Source organism: Protopterus annectens, chromosome 3.part0, assembly GCF_019279795.1.
Source record: "Protopterus annectens isolate FY-2018-M chromosome 3.part0, PAN1.0, whole genome shotgun sequence".
Classification (NCBI taxonomy): Eukaryota; Metazoa; Chordata; order Ceratodontiformes; family Protopteridae; genus Protopterus; species Protopterus annectens.
In genome coordinates, this window is record NC_056731.1 from 1,940,146,092 (window position 1) to 1,940,171,433 (window position 25,342).

General features: G+C 45.3%; 1 protein-coding gene across 1 annotated transcript in view; it reads right to left on the reverse strand.

The window, feature by feature from the left end:
- SMARCC1 (SWI/SNF related, matrix associated, actin dependent regulator of chromatin subfamily c member 1) overlaps window positions 1-25,342 on the reverse strand; it is a 1,897,600-nt gene that overhangs the window by 1,010,262 nt on the left and 861,996 nt on the right. Inside the window, exon 10 of the mRNA XM_044066067.1 lies at window positions 16,364-16,536. Coding sequence (XP_043922002.1) covers window positions 16,364-16,536 — 173 coding nt within the window. The remainder of the gene's footprint in view (window positions 1-16,363; window positions 16,537-25,342) is intronic.

Consider the following 25,342-nt stretch of genomic DNA (forward strand, 5'->3'; position numbering starts at 1 on the left):
TCTTTTCGTTTCTTAGGAGTCTGCGTTGTCGGTTGTTCCGACGGCATTGTATAATCAAATTTTTTGCCAAATAAGTCTTCAGCGAACTCCGCCCGGCGCCTGAGAGTGCGCTTATTGAAGCGAGCACAGGCGGCACAGGCCGAGACGTGGTCTGGGCCAAGGCAAGGGAGGCAGTAAGAGTGGAAATCCTTATGAGGTATTTGTTTACCACAAGACAAACAATTATTTACTTTTTCAGTAATTTCTGACATCGGCTGAGGCAAGAAAAGGTCCCCAATGGGGTACTCAGCTTTTTTGATGACTTCGGTTTCGAAGAATACAGGAGCTGACCGACCGGCACTTGCGAACTGCTTCTGCTTCGGGCACCGCGCGGCAAGAAAGACTGAAGAAGATGGCGTCGGCTGATGCTTATATACTCCAGCCGCTCTGACGGAGAGAAATGCGACATCAGCCGACGTCGGACCCAGACTTTGGAATCCGGCCGACCGAGGGCTGCCTGAGGCAGGACAACCCATATGTTATGACTGCAGTTGCATTCTTGAAGGACATCACCCTCAGAAGCCGGTGCCTGCTCAGCGGCTCCGGACCCATCCAAGGGAGAGACATCCGCAGGTTCAATACTCTGAGAATCTCGTGGCATACCGGACTCCGAATGGGTCTCGGTAGAGGCCTGCGACTCAGAAGTAGCAGGTATCGGGGGCTGCGAAAACAGCTCACTGAGTACCGGCGACTGGCTTAGGAGAAGCTTCGTCAGTTTTAGACCTCAACGGTCTGGCTCTGTCTTTTTCTTTGTGTTTTTTGTGAACTCCAGTAATCGGATTGCTAACCAACGACATTTCAGGATAATTAGATCTTGATCCAAAATATTTAGAAGCAAAACTATTACGACACTTAATAGTGTGTTGGTTAAATTTAGCACAAAACCGACAGCAAGGCATGTTACGATCTGGGCCTAGGCAAGGAATACAGTATAAATGAAAATCCTTATGAGGTATTTGCTTCCCACAAGTAATGCAATTATTAACTTTTACTGACATGGGTAAGGAGCAAGAAAAAGTTTCCCCAACACGGTACTTAGCTTTAGTTTGAAAACTTCGGTTCTGAAACTCGAAAGCGAAAATTTCAGGAGTCGGCCGACCGGCACTTCCGGAGTGCTTCTGCTTCAGGCACCGCATGGCAAGAAAGACGGAAAAAAATGGCGTCGGCTGCATGTTTTATACCCCTGATGACCTGACGTCATGGAAGAGAAGACAGCAACTGACGCAGGACCCAAGACTTTGTTATTCAGGCCGAATGAGGGCAACCTGCCAGCAGATTACCCAAATGTAATGACTGCAACAGTGAAACACATAGAAAGTACAGTTTTGTACCTACCATAAATGTAGCTGTTCGAGTGTTCACCCTGCTGCAGTCATCACACTTGGGTTATCCTTTCTTCAGGCGGTCCCGCAGTCAGCTGGATTTCCAAAGTCTTGGTCCAACGTCAGTTGCTGTCGCCTCATCCCTGACGTCAGTGCGCCAGGGGTACATATACTGCAACCAACACCATTTTCTTCAGTTTTTCTTGCCCCAGATGTCAGGTGCCCCCAAAAAGGTGATCCAAATCAGTACCAAAAAGTGAGAACACTGTACAGACACAAAAACCCTTCAGCTATAAGCAAATACATCAGTAAGGCATAGCATAGGTTTAGCCAGTAGATCAGAGGGGTTGGAGGGAGGATAACTTGGACTGCAGCAGGGTGAACACTCTAACACCTACATTTATGGTAGGTACAAAACTGTACTATGTTCATCGTGTTACCCTGCTGCAGTCATCACACTTGGGTTGAGTCCCAAAGCTAAGGTAGGGTGGAGGCATTATAGAGGGTTAGAGGAGGCAAGGAGTCCCTGCAGAACTGCAGTGGCGAAGCCTGCGCTGGACTTAGAATAAAGAGGTAAGTGATAGCGTTTGGTGAAGGTGTGTACAGAACTCCAAGTTGCAGCTTCTAAAATTTCCTTGGTAGGAACCCCCCTGAGAAAGGCTGTAGAGGTAGCTGTTGCCCTGGTAGAGTGGGATCTAATGGTAGGAGGAACTGGTTTCCCATGATGGGTATAGCAGAATCGTATGCAATGGCCTATCCATTTAGAAATGGTTTGCTTGGAAATGGCCCTCCCTTGAGAAGCTGTAGCATAGGAAACAAAGAGCTGGTCAGTTTTTCTGAAAGCTTTAGTTTTATCCAAGTAATATCAAAGCTGCCTTTGAATGTCCAAGGAATGTAGAGTCTCTCACCTTTGTTCTGTGGGGTGGGGAAGAAAGTGGGTAGATGGATGGTTTGATTTAAAGCTACGCTGGAAACCACCTTAGGCACGAAGGAAGGATTAGTTCGTAGAGAAACTCTGTCCTGATGAAAAATGAGGAAAGGTTCCACTGCCATAAGTGCCTGTAATTCTGAAACTCTCCTAGCAGAAGTTATTGCCAGGAGCAGGGCAGTCTTCCAAGATAGGAACTGAAGGTCTGCAGAAAAAGCTGGTTCAAAGGGAGGTAATGTTAGTTTTTCCAGAACAAAGTTGAGGTCCCATGTAGGTGTAGGAGCTCTTTTAAGTGGTCTAATGTTTTTTGCCCCTCTGAGGAACTGCCTTAGGAGTGGATTTGAAAATAAAGGTGGATTCGTGTTATAGTGAGCTGAAATAGCTGAAGCATGGATTTTAATTGATGAGAAGGAATGTCCTTTATGCAACATCTCAGCTAAATACTGCAGAATGTGAGGCATATGAGGCTGAGTTGTATGTAGGCCTTTAGCTTGGTTCCAAGCAGAAAACCATTTCCATTTGTCCGTGTAAGCCTTCCTGGTGCTTGGCCTCCTGGTTTCTAGAATAACATCCAGTACTGCTTGTGAAAGAGGGGCTGGTTGGCTGCTTAACTGATTTGCCATGCAGCCAGGTTTAAGGTTTTGATCTGGCTGTGTAGAATCTGCTTGTCTTGCTGTGTGAGCAAATGAGGTATTAGAGGCAATATCCATGGTGGACTGTGAGCCATATTCTTCAATAGTGGGTACCAGTGCTGGCGTGGCCAGTCTGGGGCTATGAGAATCATTCGAGGTTTCTCCTTTCTGACCTTCAAAAGAACCTTTGTGAGAAGAGGTAATGGAGGAAAGGCATATGCTGTCAGGTTTTTCCAACTGAAGGAGAGAGCATCCACTTTCCAAGCTTGTTGGTGGAATGTCCTTGTACAAAATTTTGTCAGCTGGTAGTTTTGAGGACTGGCAAACAGGTCTATATTTGGTAGGCCCCATCTTTGAGTTATCATTGCAAATATTTGTGGGCCTAGCTTCCACTCGTGGGGATCTTTGATGTTTCTGCTTAGGTCATCTGCCAATGTGTTTTTCTGTCCTGGCAGGAAGTGAGCTTGTAACTGGACTTTGTATGTCAGAGCTGTGTTCCATAAGATTATTGCTTGCCTGCAAAGAGGGTAGGAATGTGTGCCCCCTTGTTTGTTTATGTACCACATTACTGTGGTGGTGTCGGTCTTTATTGCCAGTTGTCCAGGTTGTAGTAGATCCTTGAAGGCTGTCAGAGCTTTCTGTACAGCTAGCATCTCCTTCTGGTTTATGTGCAGATTTCTTTGTTCTGCAGTCCATAGGCCTTGAATGCATTTGCCCTGCCATGTGAGCCCCCCAGGCATAGTCTGAAGCATCTGTTGTGATAGTTTGTCTGGGTGGGGGCAAGGTGAAAGGCTGACCCTTGTTGAGGTGACATGGCTGTGCCCACCATAGAAATTCCTGTTGAAGGCAGGGAATGAGAGATATCACTGTGTCCAAGCTGTGGCTGTGTTGAGACCATACGCTTTTTAGGTACCATTGTAATTTCCTCATATGCAGTTTTGCAAATGGTATCAGAATGCAAGATGCCATGAAGCCCAAAGCCTGCAGAATTTTTCTTGCAGTTAATTGGGTCTTTGTTGCCATTGTCTTGAAATATTGAGTCAGTTGTAATTGCTTGTCTGGTGTAAGATAAGCCTTCTGGGCCGTTGTGTCCAAGCTGGCACCCAGGAATGTCATTTTTTGTGAGGGTACTAGTTTTGACTTCTTTTCGTTTACTGTGTACCCCAGACAATTTAGTAGATGCTTCACAAAAGTCAGATGTTGTATGAGAAGGTCTTTTCTTTCTGCTTGGATGAGGCAGTCGTCCAGGTATGGATATATTTGAATTCCTCTTTGTCTGCAGTATGCAATTACTGGTGCCAGGCATTTTGTGAATACTCTGGGCGCAGTAGATAAGCCAAAAGGCAATGCAGACAATTGATAATGGGTTGAACCTGCAATGAAACGGAGGCATCTTCTGCCACTTTGTCTGATAGGGACATGGAGGTATGCCTCCTTGAGGTCTAACGTTACCAGCCATGCTTCCTTGTCCAACATGGGAAGTAGCTGCTGTAGTGTTAGCATCTTGAATTTGGGAACTTGTAAGTGTTTAGAATTGAAAGGTCCAGAATTGGTCTCCAAGCATTTTCTTTCCTTGGTACTAGGAATAGTCGTGAGTAAAATCCTTGGCCTTGCTCTTGAGTTGGCACCCTTTGAATGGCTCTCATGGCCATGAGAGCTTATTTGCTTTGAGCCTCTGCCCTTTGATTTTATGGCAGGTTTGGCATTCCTCTTTTTATTGGCAAGGTGTGAAAGTGGAATCTGTATCCTCGTAGAATTATGTCTAGGACCCATTTGTCCTTTGTGACCATGTGCCAGTTGTCTACAAATAATGCTAGTTTTTCCCCCAGGGAGGCTGACAAGAGAGCTTTGTTTGGCCAGTTGAGGTGCAAGTCATTGAGTCTGCCTTCTGGTGGCTTGAGACCTGTCTTCTCCTCCCTTCTGGGTTGGAGTGGTCCATTGGCGAGGTTTATACTGAGCTTGTGGTTGTCCTCTGCCACTTGGGCGCCTGTATTTACCCCTCTGAGGCCTGTCGGTGGCTGGAAAGGACCAATTTTTGGTTGGCCAGTTTCTGCTGAAGCGTGGGGGTTGTACCTGTAGGAAATCTTTGACTGTCTGCATTGATTTTGCCTTATCTACCATTTTCTTTAAAACTTCTTCTGCTTTAACACCAAAAAGAACATCCTGCTGCAAGGGAGCATCTAGTAGTTTTGCTTTAACATGTTCAGGCAGACTTTGTTCCTTTAACCAGGCATGCCTACGTATAACTGAACCAGTGACCACTGCTCTGCAGGAGGCCTCCAAAGAATCAAACCCACATTGTAAGGTATGTTTTCCTACCTGCTCGGTGGCATGCAACAAATCCTGTACTTCTTTCAATTCAGATTGTTGAGGAAGAGTTGTTATCTTTTGTTTTAACTGTGATCAGAAATTGCTGATACTTAAGCATATGAAATTGACAGTTTAGAGCTCTCAAGTGGCTGAGGTGTAAACCTTTTTCCCCCATCTGTCTAGTGCTCTTGAATCCCTTTCAGAAGGTACTGGATTTTTAGCCATGAAAGCCTTAGCCCCCCTTGGGACCCTGGGAGATGGTCTCTGGGTCAGCTACTGGGTCAGCTACTGAGCCTTTGTAAAGGAATTTATGGGAATCAGGTACTCTGTAGTATCTGTCAGGCTTGGCCGGGGCAGGAGGCAGAGAGTCAGGGTTGAAACTGGATTCTAAGTAAACATCATCCACAATGTCCAAAACAGGAGGGATGGCTAGAGGTCTGTGTTGGGGGAGTAAAAGAAACTCTCTGAGCCTTTTCTTGGAATCAGAGTAATCTTGACCTTCCCAGTAAAAATGTTCCCTCATAGTGTGTAAAGTTTCCCCAAAAGAGTAATCTTCTGGAGGTGAAGCTGAGGGAATAGAGTCCTCAGCATCAGAATCTTCATAAGGAGAGAAGGAAGTCTTGGTCTTCAGAGGAATCCGAAGAAATAGACAGTTGTTCAGAGGAAGCAGATTCTTCCTCTTGTCTAGGCCTTTTTTCAGGAGGAGGCTGGGAACCCCTGATAAGAGAAATCAGATCTTCAGCCATCTTGAGCATCTGTTTCTTAGGCATAGGGCCTTGAACCGGAGACTGAAGTGAAGCTTTTTTCGATTTGCAAGGAGTCTTCGGTTTAGAAAACGTTTTGACTAAGAGTCGTCGGTCTGAAAACGCCTTCAGAAAGCAAAGGTGTTTCAGAAGTCCTTGGGAGGTAAGTCGTTGGTAGGGCCTGAAGTAAAAGGCTGTGTTGGCCTAGTACATTCCGTCAAAATATCCGTAGCGGTCTCGGGTTCCTCAACTGCAGTAGTCAGAGGCTGCGTCGGAGCCTCACTGATAACCGGAGAACCGTAGACCGGATCAACAGAGGCCTCGGAATCGGGCTTAGGCCTGGGCTGTCTATCCTTATTCCTGCGTTTTTTGTGCACGCCAGTAGTCGGTAGCTCCGACGGCATGTTATAATTAAATTTTCTGCCAAAAACGTGTCGTGCGAAATCAAATCGTCTTTTAATAGTGTGTTTATTAAATCTAGCACAGAAACGACAAGAAGTGACGTCGTGATCAGGGCCTAGAGGCAGGGTATACAATAAGAATGAAAATCCTTATGAGGTATTTGCTTCTCGCAAGAAATACAATTGTTAACTTTTTCTGACATCGGTCTGAGGCAAGAAAAGCTTCCCCAACGGGGTACTTAGCTTTATAGAAGACTTCGGTCTGAAACTCGAATTCGAAAATCTCAGGAGTCGGCTGACCGGCACTTGCGAACGGCTTCTGCTTCGGGCACAGTGCGGCAAGAAAGACTGGAGAAAATGGCGTTGGTTGCAGTATATGTACCCCTGGTGCACTGATGTCAGGGATAAGGCGACAGCAACCGTCGGACCAAGACTTTGGAAATCCGGCCGACTGCGGGACCGCCTGACGACAGGATAACCCAGGTGTGATGACTGCAGCAGGGTAACACGATGAACATAATCTTGTTGAGGTAGGAGAGGTCTAGAATCTGTATCCATGGACCTTCTTTCCTGAAAACTATGAAAAGATAAGAGTAAAACCTCTTCCGTCTTCCCCTGGGGAACAGGTTCCTAAGTGCCCTGTTTTAAGAGGTCTTGCAGGACATGGAAGGAACGGGGGGGGGGGGACTTTTGGTGGTAAGGGAATTCTCCTGAAGGAAAGCACGTTTTGCCAAAGCATGAAGTACCCCCTCTTGATGATGCTTAACACTCAAGAATCCTGGGTGATGAGTTCTCAGGAAGGGAGGGATAAGGAAAGATGCCGAGAAAGGGGAGGGTAGGATTGGTTGCTGGAAGAGTCACAAGGAGATGCCCATCTGATCAGGAGGGATCTGTTTAGTTATTTGGAAAGGAGAAAACTGTTATGGTTGCTGGAAGAGTCACAAGGAGATGCCCATATGATCAGGAGGGATCTGTTTAGTTATTTGGAAAGGAGAAAACTGTTGTGTCTTCTTAGGCCTTTTTTGCCATCCAGACTGTGGGGCTCTGGATTACCTGCGTAAGAAAGTTTGCTCTGCAGGGTAATTCCTATGAAATTTAGGTATAGGGGATACCAAAATGTGCTTTAGGTTTTTAAGTTCTTTATTTTTCTCTTGCAGAGACATAAAGAGGTCTGCAGAAGGTTCCCCGAAAAGGGCATTATCATCCAAGGGGACATCCCAACACTTTTGCATTGATGTCCTCAAGCAGACGCTGAAGCCTTCACCAGGCAAATCTTCTGAGGGGAGAAGAGGAGGCGGCAGCTCTAGAGGAGGCTTCTACAGCACCCTATGTGCACTTACTTGACGGTCTGGCTACCTGAGAAGAGGTGGCAAGGAGGGAGGATGCCAAGGCTTTATTTTCAGAATCAGGCATGTCAGAAATCAGTTTTGAAATGTGTGAAAGGAGTTCCAAGTTGTACTTTGTCATGTGTGTTTTATACTTCAATGTTCTAAAGGCTAGGGTACCTGAGGTATACATCTTCTTTCTCAGCCTCTCCAGCTATCTGCCATCCTTATCTGAAGGCAGCAGGGAGGAGGAAGGAAGCAACCTGGATGCCTTATCAGAGGCAACAAATACAATAGAAGAATCTGCAGCAGGGGTCTTAAAGAGAAATTGGCAGTCATTGGGTATCTTGTAATACCAGTCTGGCTTTTTTGGAATTGGAGGCTGAGAGTCCGGATGAGCGGAAATAGATATAAAGGCATCCAAGAAGGCAGGAATTACAGAAGGAATTAGTGAAGGGCTAGAGGACGGTACCTGGAGGTTGCCATAGTAATGCATCTGGACCTCAGACATTTCTGTACTGTCCCATTTGAAGTGGTCAAGCATTTTAAAATGGTCTCCACAAAATGATCTCCCCCATGGGGAAGTCTGTGCCATTAAAGGCCTCCTCTGGGGAGGCATACGCTAACGGAGAAGGGATTTGTGAGTTATAATTCAAAGGATTGTCTTCCTCTTCAGAAAAGGAGTCTTCATCTCAGGTAGGATGAGGCTTAGGTTTCTTCTGTGGGGAAGCGGGCCAGGCCAGAGGGGAAGCAGGACGACCTGACATAGGCCTAAGTGCCATAAAGGCCTTAGAGAGGTCCTGGGAAGAGTTAAGCCATTCCTTTTGTGAGATGTGGGAGGGGTGATGTGCTTTTTTTTTGTTTCCTCTTTGCGGGGTTATCTATGCGGGGTCTATAATTATAACCTCTACCATTCAGAATGTCAACATTTTCATCGACGCATGTGTGTCGAATGGCCACTTCATCACTTTCCAAGGGAAAGAAATTGGTTGGCCATTGTTTTACATGGGTCCTTTTCCCCACTGTAGGGTGATCTTGGCATTAGTATATTTAGTTGAGGGGGAGTGAAGCCCCCCACAGTATAGCGTTTGTTTTGGGTCACGCATTTTTGGTCTACCAATTTCTTTTCTTTGGAAAGAAATTGATGATGTGGCCATTCGCTGAAGTTACCATCCGACATGTGTCGAAGTTGTTGACATTCTGAACGGTCGAGGTTATAATACAGACCCTTTATGCGGTGCAAAGGAGGAGGAGCAAATGTAGTCTCAACATACTACAGTATCGGAGTCTACATCCTAACAATAATCTGGGTAACCATCCTAGGGCCTTCCGACACAATAAGCCTGGGTACCCCCTGGACATCGGAGACTGATGTCAGAGAAGCCTCTCTGGGTGTACAAATGTCTGGAGCCAAGGCAGCCTGTGAAGCGGGCTCAGCCTATGGATCTGGATACCAGTCGGTGCTAGTCTCAGAGCTCACATGCGCTTCGGGAGAGACATTGGACTCAAGAAGCACATCTTCAGTTTTGGGCCTGTGTTTTTTTGCCTTATGCTTTGCAGGCTCTGTTGTCAGGTCCAGAGGGGTATCTATCGGGCTCTTTGGTAGAAGCTTAAGGCATTGGCTTTCTAGGTAAACTACGAGGAAGGATAACCGACTTTGGAGGGGTCTCGGTACAAAAGACTGGCAGATGGAAAAAGAAGTTATGTCTTACCATAATGTTCCATCTGTATTGTTGATCCTCATTCAGTCATTACGTATGGGTATCGGTTCGGGTATCGGAACCGAGCCGACCATTTTCCAAGCTCGTGTCAGCTACAAACTCTTGAGCTAAACTCTTACCATAATTCCCCTTTCTCTGTTACCCCAGACTGAGTTTGCAAGTCAAAAGAAGGTAGAGGCTACCTCTGGTCAAATGACCTAAGAGAACCGGATGGTGAGATCCACTAGAAGCCACAGGAGGGGGAAAGAGTCAGGGTCGTAATGACTGAATGAGGATCAACAATAAAGATGGAACTTTATGGTAAGACATAACTTCTTTATCTGATATTGTTCTCGTTCATTCCTCACGTATGGGACAGAGTCCCCAGCTACCTCTATTCCTGGGAGGTTCTCATGGAAGGACATTCATGAGCACCACAGAACCAAAAGATACTCTTCCGCTGGAGGCCAAATCCAATTTGTAATGATTGATGAAGTTATGAGGCGTAGCCCAAGTTGCAGCTGCACAGATGTCATGTAAAGAAGCTCTGGCATGGAAGGCAGCAGAAGTTGCCACCGACCTTGTCAAATGGAGCCTTCATGGTAGCAGGCAACAGAATATTATGTTGTGTATAAATAAAGGTCACACAGTCTTTCCACCATCTAGCTAATGTGACCTTAGCAACAGCAGATCCTAATCTATGTCCAGAATAGGCCAAAAATAACTGGTCAGATTTACGAGAGGACCTAGTCCTGTTTAAGTAAAAACGGATTTGCCTGTGAATATCTAGGGTATGTAGGCAATACTCTCCTCTGTTTGAATGATTGGGAAAGAAAATTGGCAACTCAATGGTTTGATTAATGGACATTTCAGAGATCACTTTTGGCAGAAATGAAGGATTAGTTCTCAAAGACACTATTCTCTATGAAAAATCTGAAACTCAGAGATACATCTGGCAGAAGTAATGGCGACCAAAAATGAGGTTTTCCATGACAAATATCTGAGGTTGCAAAAAAAAGCTGGTTTGAAGGGTGACATTGTCAGAGCTTGTAGAACTAATGATAGATCCCATGGTTGAATAGGTTCTCTAAAAGGTGGCTTCAGATGATTCGTACCTTTTATGAAGGTCTTGCACAACTTGTGTGACATAAGAGAGGAGTCTTGGACACCCTCATGGAAATTAGATATTGCAGCCAAATGAACTCTAATGGTAGAGGCCGATAGACCCGATTGAAAAAGGTCGGCCAGATACTCTAGTATTATCGACACTGGTGCTGAGAAGGGATCTACTTGTTTTTCTTTCAGCCAACAGGTAAATCTTTTCCACTTGCTTAGATAAGTAATTCTAGTGGAAGACTTATGAGATGCAATGAGAACGTCACGTACTGGCAAAGAAAGATCATTCTGCCTGGCAATCGAGGGAATTGGAGTAGCCAAGCTGTAAGCTTCAGGCTGTCCAAGTTGGGATGAATCAGGTTCTGCGGATGTGAGATCAACCCCGGGGTTGGATGGAGAATCTATGGTTGATCTACTAGGTGAGGCCAAAGGAAGGGGAACCAAATCTGACAAGACCAATATGGTGCTATGAGGATCACCTTGCTCTTCAACCGATGGGCTTTCTTCAGAAAACTGGGGAATGAGAGGAAAAGGTTGGAATGCATAAAGAAGACCCGAGGGCCAATCGTGGACTGGAGCATCCCTGGGTGACTGTCCCGGAGGGGGAATCAGAGCGAACTAGTTGCTGCATTTGTAGTTGGTTGGGGATGCAAAGAGGTCGCAGCAAGGACGGCCCCAGTGGTGGAAGATCTCCGCCGCTATCAAGGGATTCAGGGGCCACTCGTGAGATGGTAGAATGCACCTGCTGAGTCTGTCTGCTATCACGTTGGAACTCCCGGGAATGTGCATTGCTAGAAGAAAACGGATGGTAGTCATCGCCCATTGCCATATCCTCATGGCTTCTCGACAAAGGGGATAAGATTTGGTTCCACCTTGTTTGTTGATGTACCAGACCACCGCCATGTTGTCCGATTGAATCGCAATTGTCTCAGACGGTAGCAGGGGATGGAATGCTTGGAACGCCAGAAGCACCACCCTCAGCTGTAGAACATTTATATGCAGTTGGGCCTCCAATTCGGACCAAGTGCCTTGGACTGTCTGTCCCTGACATAGCCCCCCCCCACCTCATCAAGGAGGCATCCATGGTCACTGTGGCCTTGGGTTACTGGGGGAAGAAGGGGCAAGACCATTGTGACGGATTGTGTGTCATCCACCAATTTGAATCCTGTTTGCACCTGTGGGTTACTCGAATCTTGGCTGAAAGAGGATGCTGAAAAGGATAACATTTACGATTAGGTGAGCAGTAGACATTGTAGAAGCCTCATATGAAACCTGGCCAGGGGGACAATGGTGATGGAGACTGCCATGGAACCCAACAGCTGTAGGACAGAGTGGAGCTGTGGATTTCTCCCTTGAAAGGACTGGGATCAGTTGTTGCTTTATCCTTAGAATTCGGTGCTCTATAATGGCAGCTCTGCAGTTCTTTGTATCCAAGATAACCCCTATGAATTCTGTGGACTGAGATGGGGTGAGATTGGATTTTTGCCAGTTTATGGTTATGCCTAGCCTTTGTGCAGCGAGGAAAGGGTATGCCAGGGCTTCTTCCAGTAGATGTCTGGTGGGGGCGGAAATGAACCAGTCTAGGTATGGAAACACCTGGAATCCTTTTAGTCGCAAGTGAGCTGTGACGACTGCCATGCACTTTGTGAATCCTCTGGGGGCTGTAGAGAGTCCGAAGGGCAGTACTCTGAACTGGTAGTGACTGGCTCCCGCACGGAGGTGCAGAAATCTGATGGCCTGTCCACTTTTATGTGGTAGTACGCATCTTGAAGATCTATCGAGCACATCCAATCGTCTTTTTCCAAAAGCGGGAGGATAAACTGTATTGTGACCATCTGGAATTTTTGTACTCTCACAAACTTGTTCAATACACTGAGATCCAAAATTGGTCTCCAGTCCCCGGTTTTCTTTGGCACCAAAAATAGTCTTGAGTAGAATCCGGATCCTATTTGGTCTGGAGGGACTATTTGGATGACTTTCTTTTTAGCAGCTTTTCTATCTCTAGTGCTGCTTCTTCCCTTTGACTGGGTGGAACGTCGGGAAGGTTTTTTGAACGGACAGGACAAAGATCGAAGGCGATAGGATAACCTCTGGTTATAATCCTTTGTACCCAGGAATCGGTGGTGATGGTTAGCCAGGCAGAAGGGAACAAGGAGAAACGACCCGCAACCACCTCCAGAGGAAAGGAGTTGGGCCGCTCTTCAGGAGCGCTGGTAGGATTGCCCAGGGAAAGAGTCCCTGGAACCCTGGTTACGCGGACCCCCTCTGCCCCGAAAGGAGCGTCTTCCCTGTGAGTTTCCCCCTCTGCCTCTAGGGGAAAACTCTGCCTGTGCGTCACGGAAATGACCCTGAGATTTCTTGAAGCATATCTTCCCACTCTTTTGGTTTCGGGAGAAAGCATGTTGAGGGGAATAATAATGGACACCTACAGCAGAAAGGGTCTTACCGTCCTGTTCACATCTGGCCAGTGTGCTTTTAACTTTGGATCCAAACAAAGAAGAGGCCTCAATGGGAGCGTTAAGAAAGGAAGTCTTAAAGGGTTCCGTGAAATTGCACAAGCACATCCAGGCTTGTTGTCTCAAGACCACAGCTGAACCCGCCACTCAAGCTGCTCCTTCTGATGCGTAAGATAACAGTCCCATAGAGGAGTTAGATATTGACTCAATGGTGGCCAGCTGAGAGGCCACTTTGTCATGGACCTCATCAGACACTGAACCAGCCAAGGTTTCAGAGAGCTCGCAAATCAGATCCCTTTGAAGCCTGGTTAAGTGTGCCATATAATTCAGGGACCTGATAGTAAAGGTCGCTGATGCAAAGGTGCGCTTCCCTATCCTGTCCAGGGCCTGGGAGTCTTTGTTAGGTGGATGGACAGTCTGGCTTTCTTCTAACGCCAGATCCTTTTTTGTTGCGGCCGCCATCACCAGGGCATCCACAGGAAACCTTTAGACCAATGGGGATCCGTAGCAGGAGGGGACAAAATCTTATCTGGCCTCCGGGGAATAGCCTCAACGGCGTCAGGAGCCTTCCACACATGCTGCACGATGAGCCGGACAAGTTCATCGGCAGGTGGAGTAACCCGGGAGGTAGGGGGCCGGGCACGAAAGGCCTGCAGGAATACAGACTCCTCAGAGGTTGGATTAGAGAGCTGCCAGTCACCTCTCTGTGTTTAAGGATTTCAAGGATATCACCAAAGGATACCTCAGAGGGTGACCGAGGGGATCCTTCCACCTCATCAAAGTCTGTGTGTCTTCAGTGAGGGACTCCTCTGTGGAGTCCATGTGCTTCCTCTTACACGAACTTTTCCGGTGAACTTCCTCAGAGGAAGCTGCTGGGGAAGACAGCAGAAAAGGAGTTTCCTGTGGGAATATGTCCTGAGGCCCTTGCAACCGGTGTCCGCTAGGTGCGACTTGTGAAAACAGTGTACCAGTGGGGGGGGGCGAGGGGATAGACAGCACAGTATCGCTAGCAGAAGCCATAGCCTTCTCCATCAGTTGACAGGCTGGCCCACCTGAAGAGGGGTGAGTGTCCAGGACAGGGGTCACCCCTCCCCCTAAGTGGCTCAGCCTGCCGACCCGGAGTCCCCGGATGGCTGTGGAACAGCAAATTACGCGTGTCACAACTGTCATCCTGGGTTGTAGCAAAACTCTTCTGCCAAGAAGACAACTGCGGTTCCTTAGTGAGATCCATTAAGGGAACCACAGAGGGGGAAGCCTGCGCTTCATCAATGGACTTCAAAGGCAATGAAGGAGGAGAATAAGAAGGGGTCTTTGGAGATGGGTGATCATCTCCCAAGGAAGGATAGGTCCTGGGGGGTGGGATACCTCTGGCCAGAAGCACTTGATCTGCAAGATGCAACACGTCGTGTTCGGAAAAGCTTCTAGGGGACCTCACGGAGACTGAGGGAGAAACAGGTCTGTCCACAGAAGAGACCAGCTCGGTGCCCACCTTACTAGTCCGCACTGAGAACAACGGTGCCGAGAGAGACTGGACTACAGGTTTCTGCATCGAGGTAATCATTGGTGCCGAGGTCACGGTCTGCACCGGCACAAGGATCGGTGCCGAAGCTGGAACCGACAAAATTGGAGCCAATAATGGAGGCGTCGGTGCAGAGTAAGACGTGGTCAAGGTCTGAACCGACTGAACGGTCGGTGCCGATGCAGTGGTCATAATAGTCTGAACCGAGGAGCCCCTCGGTGCCGATACAGTAAAGGCTACAGGAGAAGACGAAGCAGATGTCACTGATGGTGCCGAAGACCTCAGTGCCGAAGGTCTAGGCACCAAAAGCACTGGAGCTGACTGAGTAAGCTCCGAAGTAGAAACTTTAGCCTTTTTAGGTCTTGGTTGGTGGGAGTCACCAGCCGGGGATGAAGGCAAAGACTTGGCCTTAGTAGGCTCATCCAAAATTTTCTTATGGTCTCTAGGAGGTGTTGAAGCCTCCAACCCAGAAATAGCCTCTGAAAAGGGAGATTTGAGAAGTCCCTTCAGCAACAACTTATTTTTCCTTTCCAACAAGGTTCTGTTAGAAAATTTTTTACAAATAGCATAGGGCGGGTTAACAGATAAGTGGGACACCCCCAAGCAATAAACACACAAAGAGTGTGTATCTGATGTAGGTCATTTGTGTCCATAATCAGAACAGCTTTTAAATCTCGGACTACCTTTCTCATCTGCCATGACAGAAAAAGGGGACAGTAGAAAGGGTACCGCAATGGTACGAAAGAATACCCGAAGGTATGAAGAAAGGAAGAGATTACCAATGATGGTAAGGGAGAAATACCTTGCAGTAAAAGGTGCAGAGTAAAGAGAAGAAAACTCAAGAAAATATGGTCGCTAAATGCGATAGGGTAAGGGACAACAAAATAGAAATTTTTCTAATAGAAAAAGTTATATATAGGACTAGTCTGACAACAAATATCTATTCTTGGCTCAAGAGAAGCAGCCTGACATGACTGAATGGCAATGCGGCAAACGAAATCCGAGGTAACAGGGAGAGGGAATTATAGGTAAGAGTTTAGCTCGAGAGTTTGTAGCATACGCGAGCTTGGAAAATGGCCAGCTCGGTTCCGAGGTCAGAACCGATACCCATATGCAAGGAATGAACGAGGATTAACAATATCAGATCAGTTTTTGTGGTCGTGTTGAGGGCCAAGGCAAAAAAGGCACTGAGCATGACTACCATTATGTGGAAAGTGTCTTCCACAGTCACACTTCCTTTTCCGGGATGACATGACCCTCAGAAAGAAAAAGGTAGCAAAAAGACAAAAAAAAAAAGTTTACCCCAATAGGGCACATCTTAGTAAATCAGGGATTCCAACAGCAGAGTGACGCAAGGGGCTGGCAATCCAACTGGCGGTAAAGAAGTTCTGAGGATGATGCACACGTACATCTCTTTTATGGCCGACATCTGCTGGTGGCCTACATCAGAAGTACCATGCACACTAAGTAGTAAAAGACTTGGATATGCTGGCAGATGCTGGGTCGTCACCTTAGCAGGCTACTCCCTTATGTCAGGAATACTACAATAGATGAATAGAAGAAACTCTAAAATTTACTACGCACATTTTAGAGGTAAATATGGAATCACTGGTGATAGTATCATCACAACTTTAACATATACACATATTTACAAAATATTTGGGGCAAGGACATAACCTTATATTTGTTTCATTTTCATTTTTAAGCAACATTTTTACTCCTGTATTCTACAATGGTCATCCTGTTCTACAAAAAATACTAGTGTAAAACAAAAGATCAGTATTCAGGATTTGCCTGTTTCCCCCATTAAAGTAAATAAAAAAGGAAGGTGGCATTGAGCACATAGAGAATAAAAACATATGAAACAAGTACCATTTTTTGGGAGGACCACCTCTTCCATATTAGGGACTGGAGTTGGATCATCCATATCTTTGGTGAGGTCTTCCTGTTCCTGGTCCTGCTCTTGCTCCTGTTCCTGGTCCTGCTCCTGCTCCGTATCATCATCATCTTTCTGACGACCTCTCTTTCCATAAAGTGCACTCTGGCTGGAAAAAAAAGAAAAACAAAAACATGAATCAGAGTTTTAAACAAGTCCCCATTATGCATTTCCTCCAATTTATAGCAAACTAATGTGCTTGTTTTATATGATCAAATGAGCGTTTTTTTAAAAGGAGTCTTAACTAGTCTCTTCTTTAACCAGCCCCAGTCAAAACACAAGTATCCATATTTACTACAGTCTGCACAAATTTTACATGTTAACCCAATCTACCACACTAACATCTACAGTCAAAGGAATTCGGGGGCTAGAATGAGCCACGCGCTACTTCACAGTTCTATATATAATTAAATCTAATGCTTCCCTACAAAGTGTCCAACTCCCATGCTAATTGGACACAAACTTATAATGAAATAAAACTTTAATCCCCAATGTTATGCACAAAATGCTTATAAGATGCTCAAGCGAACCATATTTAAGAAATATTTTAAAAACAAACCTTCAAAGATGAACATTTAATATTTATTGCAGACACACCTTCACACACAAACACACCAAGTGCTTTCAACTTATCAGTTATCTAAAATAAAACAGATGCAGACAGCTGTAAAATCCAGGATAGGCCTTTACTGAGTGCAAAACACAAGCGCTTTCACAATCTAGCTTCTTCAGGTGTAACACCTGAAGAAGCTAGATTGTGAAAGCGCTTGTGTTTTGCACTCAAAACTATCCTGATTTACAACTGTCTCTTGTTTTATTTTGCATTATTTGTCTACAGTTCTTTGGAGACGTTTCAGTGGGTGTTCTCTTTTTGGCAGGTTGTTTTTTGTTCTTTTATCAGTTATCTACTTAACACCTTGACATCTACTGGTCACCCTTGTACCACCTACTTCAAAACCTTATCTTTTCACTTTCTACCTACCTGGGATGCTAAAACTCTTACTTTTAGCTTATACTGCCCTCACTATCTGCACTCCCAACATAACAATTCTAATTTATCCATTCACTTAAAAATAACTGGATTCTTTTTCCTCCACCCTTGTACGTTTTTAAGTATATACTAGAACAATTAACCACCAGAGCGTTTACAAGGCTAGCCAAACAAGTCAACAGCATCCCTTGGTAACATTCATGCCTTAAATGGTATGGCAGGGTATGTTAGTTAAGAGGCTGTTAAAATGTTATGTGGGGGTATATTAAGGAATGTTTACTATACGCCCCTATGGAGACATGGGGGTCAGCCTGGGGGGAATGAATTTTCGATTCCCATATCTACCCCAAATACAAGTCAGAGTGAACTTATTTATCAATCACCACCTCCCATTCCTGAATGGAGCTCTCCCATAAATCTTTTACTGTCGCACAATACAAAAATATATGGATAGTGTCTGCAAGCCTTACTCTGCATGCCCAGCACTATCTTTCACTCATCTTCCAAGACCGGTTCAACTGTACTGGAGTTATAAAACAGCAACATAAAAGTAAACAGATACATTTGCTCCAACACAACTAGGGTCAGCTCTTAAGCTGCTAGAAAGTACAGTTGTGTACACTTACCATAAATGTAGATGTTCGAGTGTCTTCACTGTTGCAGTCATCACTGTAGGGTTCTTCTTGCCGGCAGGCAGCCCTCAGTCGGCCAGAATCCCAGTGTCTGGGTCCGGCGTCGGCTGTGTAGTCATCCTCCCTGACGTCAGAGCGCCAGGGGTACAAAGCTCCCAGCCCACGCCATGTTCTCCAGTTTTTCTTGCCCCGGATGTCAGGTGGCCAAAAGTAAAGGCTAAACAAACCCCATACCCTGTAGCAAATACACCTCAGAGGAAGGGTGAAGTAGGGAACCACAACAATGAAAGAATAAGAGGGGACAGGGGGGTGGGTAAACCAGACTGCAACAGTGAAGACACTCGAACATCTACATTTATGGTAAGTGTACACAACTGTACTACGTTCATCGTGTTTCACTGTTGCAGTCATCACTGTAGGGTTGAATCCCAAAGCTGAGATAAAGGGTGGAGGTTACAGAGTAGAAGGGGCGGCTAGAAGGCCTTGCAAGACAGCAGAAGCAAAGCCTGCCATGGACTTAGAATAAAGAGGCAGATTATAGTGCTTAGAGAAAGTATGCACTGAACTCCAAGTTGCAGCTTCCAAAATATCTTTGGTAGGTACTCCCCTGAGAAAAGCAGCTGAAGAAGCAGCAGCTCTGGTGGACTGAGTCCTAATTTTTCCTGGGATTTGCTTTCCATGATGAGAGTAACAAAATCTGATTCCATGAGCAATCCATTTAGAGATGGTCTGTTTTGAAATAGCCTTGCCTTGGGAATTTGCTGCGGAAGAAACAAACAGTTGTTCTGTTTTCCTGATATCCTTGGCTCTGTCCAGGTAAAAACGAAGCTGCCTGTACACGTCCAAAGAATGCAAGATCCTCTCCCCCTTATTTTGTGGATTGGGGAAAAAAGTTGGCAGGTGAATACTTTGGTTTAAAGCCACTTTAGAAACCACTTTAGGCATGAAAGTAGGGTTAGTCCTTAAAGAAACCCTGTCTTGATGAAAAATAATGAAAGGTTCCACAGCCATGAGCGCTTGTAACTCCGAGACTCTCCTGGCTGAAGTCAAAGCCAGTAGGATAGCGGTCTTCCATGATAAATACTTTATATCAGATGTGACAGCAGGCTCAAAAGAAGACAGAGTAAGTTTTTCCAGAACATAGTTGAGGTCCCAGGCAGGTATGGGTGGTGTCCTAGGGGGCCTTAAATTCTTTGCTCCTCTGAGATATTGTTTCAGAAGTGGATGTGAAAAAATTGGAGGATCTGTATTGTAATGTGCTGAGAAAGCGGAGGCATGTATTTTTATGGAGGAAAAGGATAAACCCTTGTGTAACATGTCTGTTAGGTAATGTAAAATCAATGGAATATTAGGAATGAGAGGATCTGAATCCTGAGCATGCATCCAGGTGCAAAATCTCTTCCATTTACCTTCATAAGATTTCCTAGTGCTAGGCCGTCTGGCTTCTAAGATAACATCCATGACCTGTTTGGAAAGGGTAGGATTAATCATAGACCCTGAATACACCAGGCTGCCAGGTTGAGTTTTTTGATATGAGAGTGCAGAACCTGGCCCTGGTGTTGGGACAAAATATTTGGAATCTGAGGTAGAATCCAAGGAGGCTCCTGGGATAGATTCATCAGTGTTGAGTACCAGAATTGTCGAGGCCAATTTGCGGCCAATAAAATTATCTTGGGTTTGTCCTGTTTTATCTTTAATAACACCAGTGGAAGAAGAGGTAGAGGAGGAAAGGCATACCCTGAGAGGTTCCTCCAACTGAATGACAGAGCATCCACTTTCCATGCTAGCTTGTGATATGTCCTTGTGAAAAAAGTCTGTAACTGGTAGTTGTGGGGAGATGCAAATAGATCTATGTCCGGGCTTCTGTAATCATCTTGAATACTTGGGTGTCTAGCATCCACTTGTGTGGGTCTGACAGGTTCCTGCTCAGGCTGTCTGCCAGAGTATTTTGTTTCTCTGGCAGGAACTGAGCTTGTAGGTCCACTTTGCAAGCTAGTGCTGTGTTCCACAGAGTCATGGCTAGTCTGCAAAGGGGGGAGGAGTGTGAACCCCCTTGCTTATGTACCACATAACTGTGGTGTTGTCTGTCCATATCAGTAGCTGCCCTGGCTGTAGAAGATCCCTGAAAGCCAAGAGGGCATTCTGCACAGCTAACATCTCTTTTAAATTGATATGTAGATGCTTCTGATCCTCTGGCCAAAAACCTTGCAGGCCTTTCCCCTGCAAGTGGGCTCCCCATGCGTAATCCGAGGCGTCCGTGGTTAACACTTGGTAGGCTGGAGGTAGACTGAAGGCTTGCCCTTTGTTTTGAAGACATGCCATGGCCCACCAATGGAATTCCTTTTGCAGATAAGGCAAGACAAAAATCTCTGTGTCTAGACTGTGACAATGCTGGGACCATACTCTTTTTAGGTACCATTGTATCTTCCTCATATGCAGTCTTGCATATGGAATGAGAAGGATGCAGGAGGCCATGTAACCCAAAGCCTGCAGGAATTTCCTTGCAGTTAGCTGAGACATTAACACCAGGGTTTTGAAAGTTGAAGCCAGCTGAAGTTGTTTTTCGGATGTCAGAAATGCCATCTGGGTTGTTGTGTTTAAAAGAGCACCCAGGAAAGTTATCTGTTGTGTGGGTGTCAAATTTGACTTTTTTACGTTCACAGTGAATCCCAGGTACTTGAGTAGATTTTGAACAAATTCCAGGTGCTGGAGTAAGACATCCTTGCTGTCTGCTTGAATAAGGCAGTTGTCCAGATAAGGGTAAATTTGAATTCCCTTGAATCTGCAGTAAGCCACTACTGGTGCCAGGCACTTGATGAAGACCCTGGGCACAGTAGACACGCCAAAGGGCAGCACAGAGAATTGATAATGTTTCGAGCCTGCCTTGAACCTGAGGTATCTTCTGCACTCCTGTCTGATAGGAATGTGTAGGTAAGCCTCTTTTAAATCCAATGTCACCATCCATGCATTTTTGCTCAACACTGGCAGGAACTGCTGCAGAGTAAGCATCTTGAACATTGGTATCTCCAGGAAAGTATTTAAGATTGACAGATCCAGGATGGATTTCCAAGAATTTTGTTTTTTTGGGAACTATTTATTTATTTATTTATTTTACATTTGTTTACTGGGCTAGTCCAACTGGATACATGTCCATTTTCAGTGGAGGCCCGGGGAGAAAAGCTCCACTACATACTACTTAACAATATAAGGATATACATGAATATATAATAGGAAAAAAACATATGCTTTAACCCTACGACAGGTTGTATAGACATTTGAATACAATACGAGGCTTAGCAGGGTTAAAAAAAAAAAAGTAAAAATGATGAACTTAGATACTCTGTTGCAGTTTGTAGTTAAGAAGAAAGAAAGGGAGTTAAGGAATCAGATAAAATAGAAGAAAAAAGAAAAATGGCTAATCAGGGTTATTGCATGAGCATAGCCAGTGGTTGGTTAGGAAGAATTTTAGCTTAGTTTGAAATAGGGGGAGTGAAGTTAGGGTTGTGAGGTCTTGTGGTAGCTGGTTCCATATTTTGCCAACTGAGTTGGAAAATGTGGAGTCACCTGCTGAGTTTTTAGATAGGGAAGTTTGGATCAGTATTTTGTTAGTGGAGCGTAGGTACTTCCGATTGTTATAGGGTTTTATGAGGGTGGAGAGTGTTGTTGGTGTTATGAAGGGCATTATGGGCAATAGTGAGTTGATAGTATTGTATAAGGTGGGGTAATTCCAGCCACCCTAGTTTTTTAAGATTTAAACAATGATGAGTTCTATATGGAGAGGCAGTAGCAAATCTGGCAATGTTGTTATATGAAGTAGCTAGTTTGTTAAGATTATGCTTAGAAAGATTTGTGTATATGGAGGAAGCGTATAATAGGGTTGAGATTAAGTGGGTTCTAGCTATTGTAGTTCTGGCTTCAGGAGTAAGAAAAGATTTGATTCTGTAGAGAAAGCCTAGTTTTCTGTTAGTAGTTTTTATTGTAAAGTTAATATGGTTGTCAAATCTTAATTGATTGTCAATAGTAATACCTAAGAGTTTTGTTGTTTGGTCAGGAGAGATAATGGTCCCATTATTGGATGTAAGTGTAAAATTGATAGAGGAAGACAAGTGGGTGGGTGGAAAGAGTAAGAGTTTGGTTTTCTTGGGGTTGAGGAGAAGACAACGAATAGAGAACCATTGCTCTATAGTTGTGAAGGTTTATTGTGTGAGAGAGTTAAGTTCTGTCTGTGTTGAGGCTGAGCAAATGATAGTAGTGTCATCTGCATATTGAATGCAAGTTGTTAGTGGAGTAGCTAGATGAAGTTCATTTATAAAAATGGAGAACAATAGAGGACCTAAAATAGAGCCCTGAGGGACACCTATAGAGGTGGGGAGGAGATCAGAGAGTTGGTTGTCCCACAGAACTGCCTGTTTTCGGTTGTCTAGATAGGATGTGAACCAGCTTAAGGCAGGATTATCTAGAGAGAGGGACTTTAAACGATGGAGGAGAAGTTTGTGATTGACCATGTCAAAGGCTTTGGACAGGTCTACGAAGAATGCTGAAGAAGGAGTATTATTGTTGCGTTTTTTGTTAACTGAGTCGATGAAGGATAGTAAGGCTGTGCTAGTACTATGGTATGGTCGAAACCCATGTTGGCAATTAGCTAGGAGATTGTAGCTTAGTAGGTGATTTAGTAACTGTGGATGCATTTCTCCATTATTTTTGCAAGAGGAGATAGTAACGCTATAGGGCGGAAGTTAGAATACTCAGTAGAGTCACCTCCTGTGAAAAGAGGGATAATGTAAGAGATTTTCCAGACTGATGGAATTGTAATAGAAAGAGTCTTGAATAAAAGCCTTGCCCCGTCTCTGATTGTGGAACCAGTTCTATGGCCCTCATAGCCATGAGGGATCCCAACTGGTTTAATGCCTCTGCCCATTGGTTTTTTGGTAGGTCTGGCCATCCGTTTGGCCTTGGCAAGGTATGAAAGTGGAATTTGTAACCTCTTGAAACTACATCCAGAACCCACTGGTCTTGGGTTATGCAAGTCCAATTTTGGTGAAAAGAGAGAGTTTTCCTCCTAGAGGGGCTTCCAGGCGAGAGGCTCCTGCAGCCATGCAAGGGGAGTCATTGAGCCTGTTTCCTATATGATTGAGGTCTGTCCTCTCCACACCTGGGGGTGGAAGCACTCCACTGTCTAGGTCTATAAGAGGTCTGTGCTTGGGCCCTCCCTCAGGGGTGCCTATATCTACCCCTCTGAGGCCTGGCCGAGCTGGGAAAGGACCAATTTTTAGTTGGCCAATTTCTGCTAAATCTTGGGGGCTGAACTTGTAAGAAATCCTTAACCGTTTGCATGGATTTTGCCTTATCCTCCATTTTCTTTATCACCTCTTCAGCCTTAGACCCAAACAAAACATTAAGTTGAACAGGAGCATCCAGTAACTTTGCTTTCACTTCATCAGGCAAATTTGTTCCTTTAACCAAGCATGCCTTCTAATGACCGTGCCAGTGGCAGCCGCCCTGGAAGAGGCCTCCAAGGCATCAAAACCACAGTGTAAGGTATGTTGCCCCACCTGCTCAGTGGCATGCATCAAATCGAGTAATTCCTTGTCTGCACATGCAGAAATGGTACCTAGCTTTTGTTTCATAACAGACAGAAAAAATTGCTGATATTTTAGCATATGAAATTGACAATTTAAAGCCCTAATGGATAAAGTAACAGAAGTGTACACTTTTTTGCCCCATCTCTCCAAACCTCTAGAATCCTTATCTGACGGAATAGGGTTCTTAGCAGTGGCAGCCTTAACACCTTCAGGACCCTGAGAAATGGCTTCTGGATCAGCAGTAGAATTTTTATAAAGAAACTGGTGGGAGTCAGGGACTCTGTAATATCTATCAGGCTTTGCAAGGGCTGGAGGAAAGGAGTCGGGAGTTAAATTAGCCTCAGAAAAGACATCATCCACAATATCCAAAATAGGAGGAATAGCCAGGGGTCTGTGTTGGGGAAGAAGAAGGAAATCCCCAAGCCTTCTCTTAGATTCAGAGTACTCCTGTCCTTCCCAGTGAAAATGTTCCCTCATGTCATGTAAAGTTTACCCAAAAGAAAAATCCTCAGGGGGAGAAGCTGAAGAAATGGATTCCTCAGCATCAGAATCCTCATAAGGAGGGAAAGTATAATCCTGTTCAGAGGAAGACACTGAAGAGACAGATGCCTGATCAGAGGATTCATAGTCCAAATCTCGTCTTGGCCTTTTGTCTGGAGGGGGATGTGAGCCCCTAATCATAGTTAGCAAGTCCTCCGCCATTTTAAGCATTTATATTTGAGATTTAGGTCCCGGATCAGAGGAGGCCTGGGCTTGAGTCTTTGTTTTAGAAGGAGTCTTTGCCTTTGTCTTTGCCTTTATCTGAAGCTGAGTAGGCCTGAAAACCCCCTCGGAAGCCGGTACCTGCACAGCGGCTCCGGACCCATCCGAGGGAGCATTATCCGAAGGTCCTGCACCTGGAGTACTCAAAGGCTTAGTAGGCTCCTCGTGGGAGTCCGTTTCGGCAAGCGGTTCTGTAATGGCCGACGACAGGGACTGCAAAAGCGCTTCACTGACAACGGCTGAACTTGCAGCTGGCTCTGCTTGTAAACTGTCCTCTGATTTGGACCTCGGAGGCCTGTCCTTATCCTTGCGCCTTTTATGAACTCCGGTAGTCGGAAGCGTGTCCGACATGTTGTAATTAAATCGCCTGCCAAAGTAATGAAAAGAAAAATCGTATCTCCGCTTAATAGTACGTTGATTAAATCTAGCACAAAACCGACAACTAGCTACGTCGTGGTCAGGGCCTAGACAAGGAATACAGTAAGAGTGAAAATCCTTATGAGGTATTTGCTTCCCACATGAAATACAATTATTAACTTTTTCTGACATTGGACTGGAGCAAGACAAAAGTTTCCCCAACGGGGTACTTAGCTTTGAGAAGAAGAAAGTCTTCGGAATGAAGCACCAAAAATAACAGGAATCAGCCGACCGGCACTTGCGAACTGCTTCCACCGCACGGCAAGAAAGACTGGAGAACATGGCGTCGGCTGGGGGCTTTGTACCCCTGGCGCTCTGACATCAGGGAGGATGACTGCATAGCCGACGCGGGACCCAGACTTTGGGATTCTGGCCGACCGAGAGCTGCCTGCCAGCAGGAAGAACCCTACAGTGATGACTGCAACAGTGAAACACGAACATCTTGTAAAAACTTTTTCCTATTCTGTCACAGAAAAAAAAAAACTCCCTCTGCTGAACCCCACCTGAATCTCTACTGCTAGACAATACTTT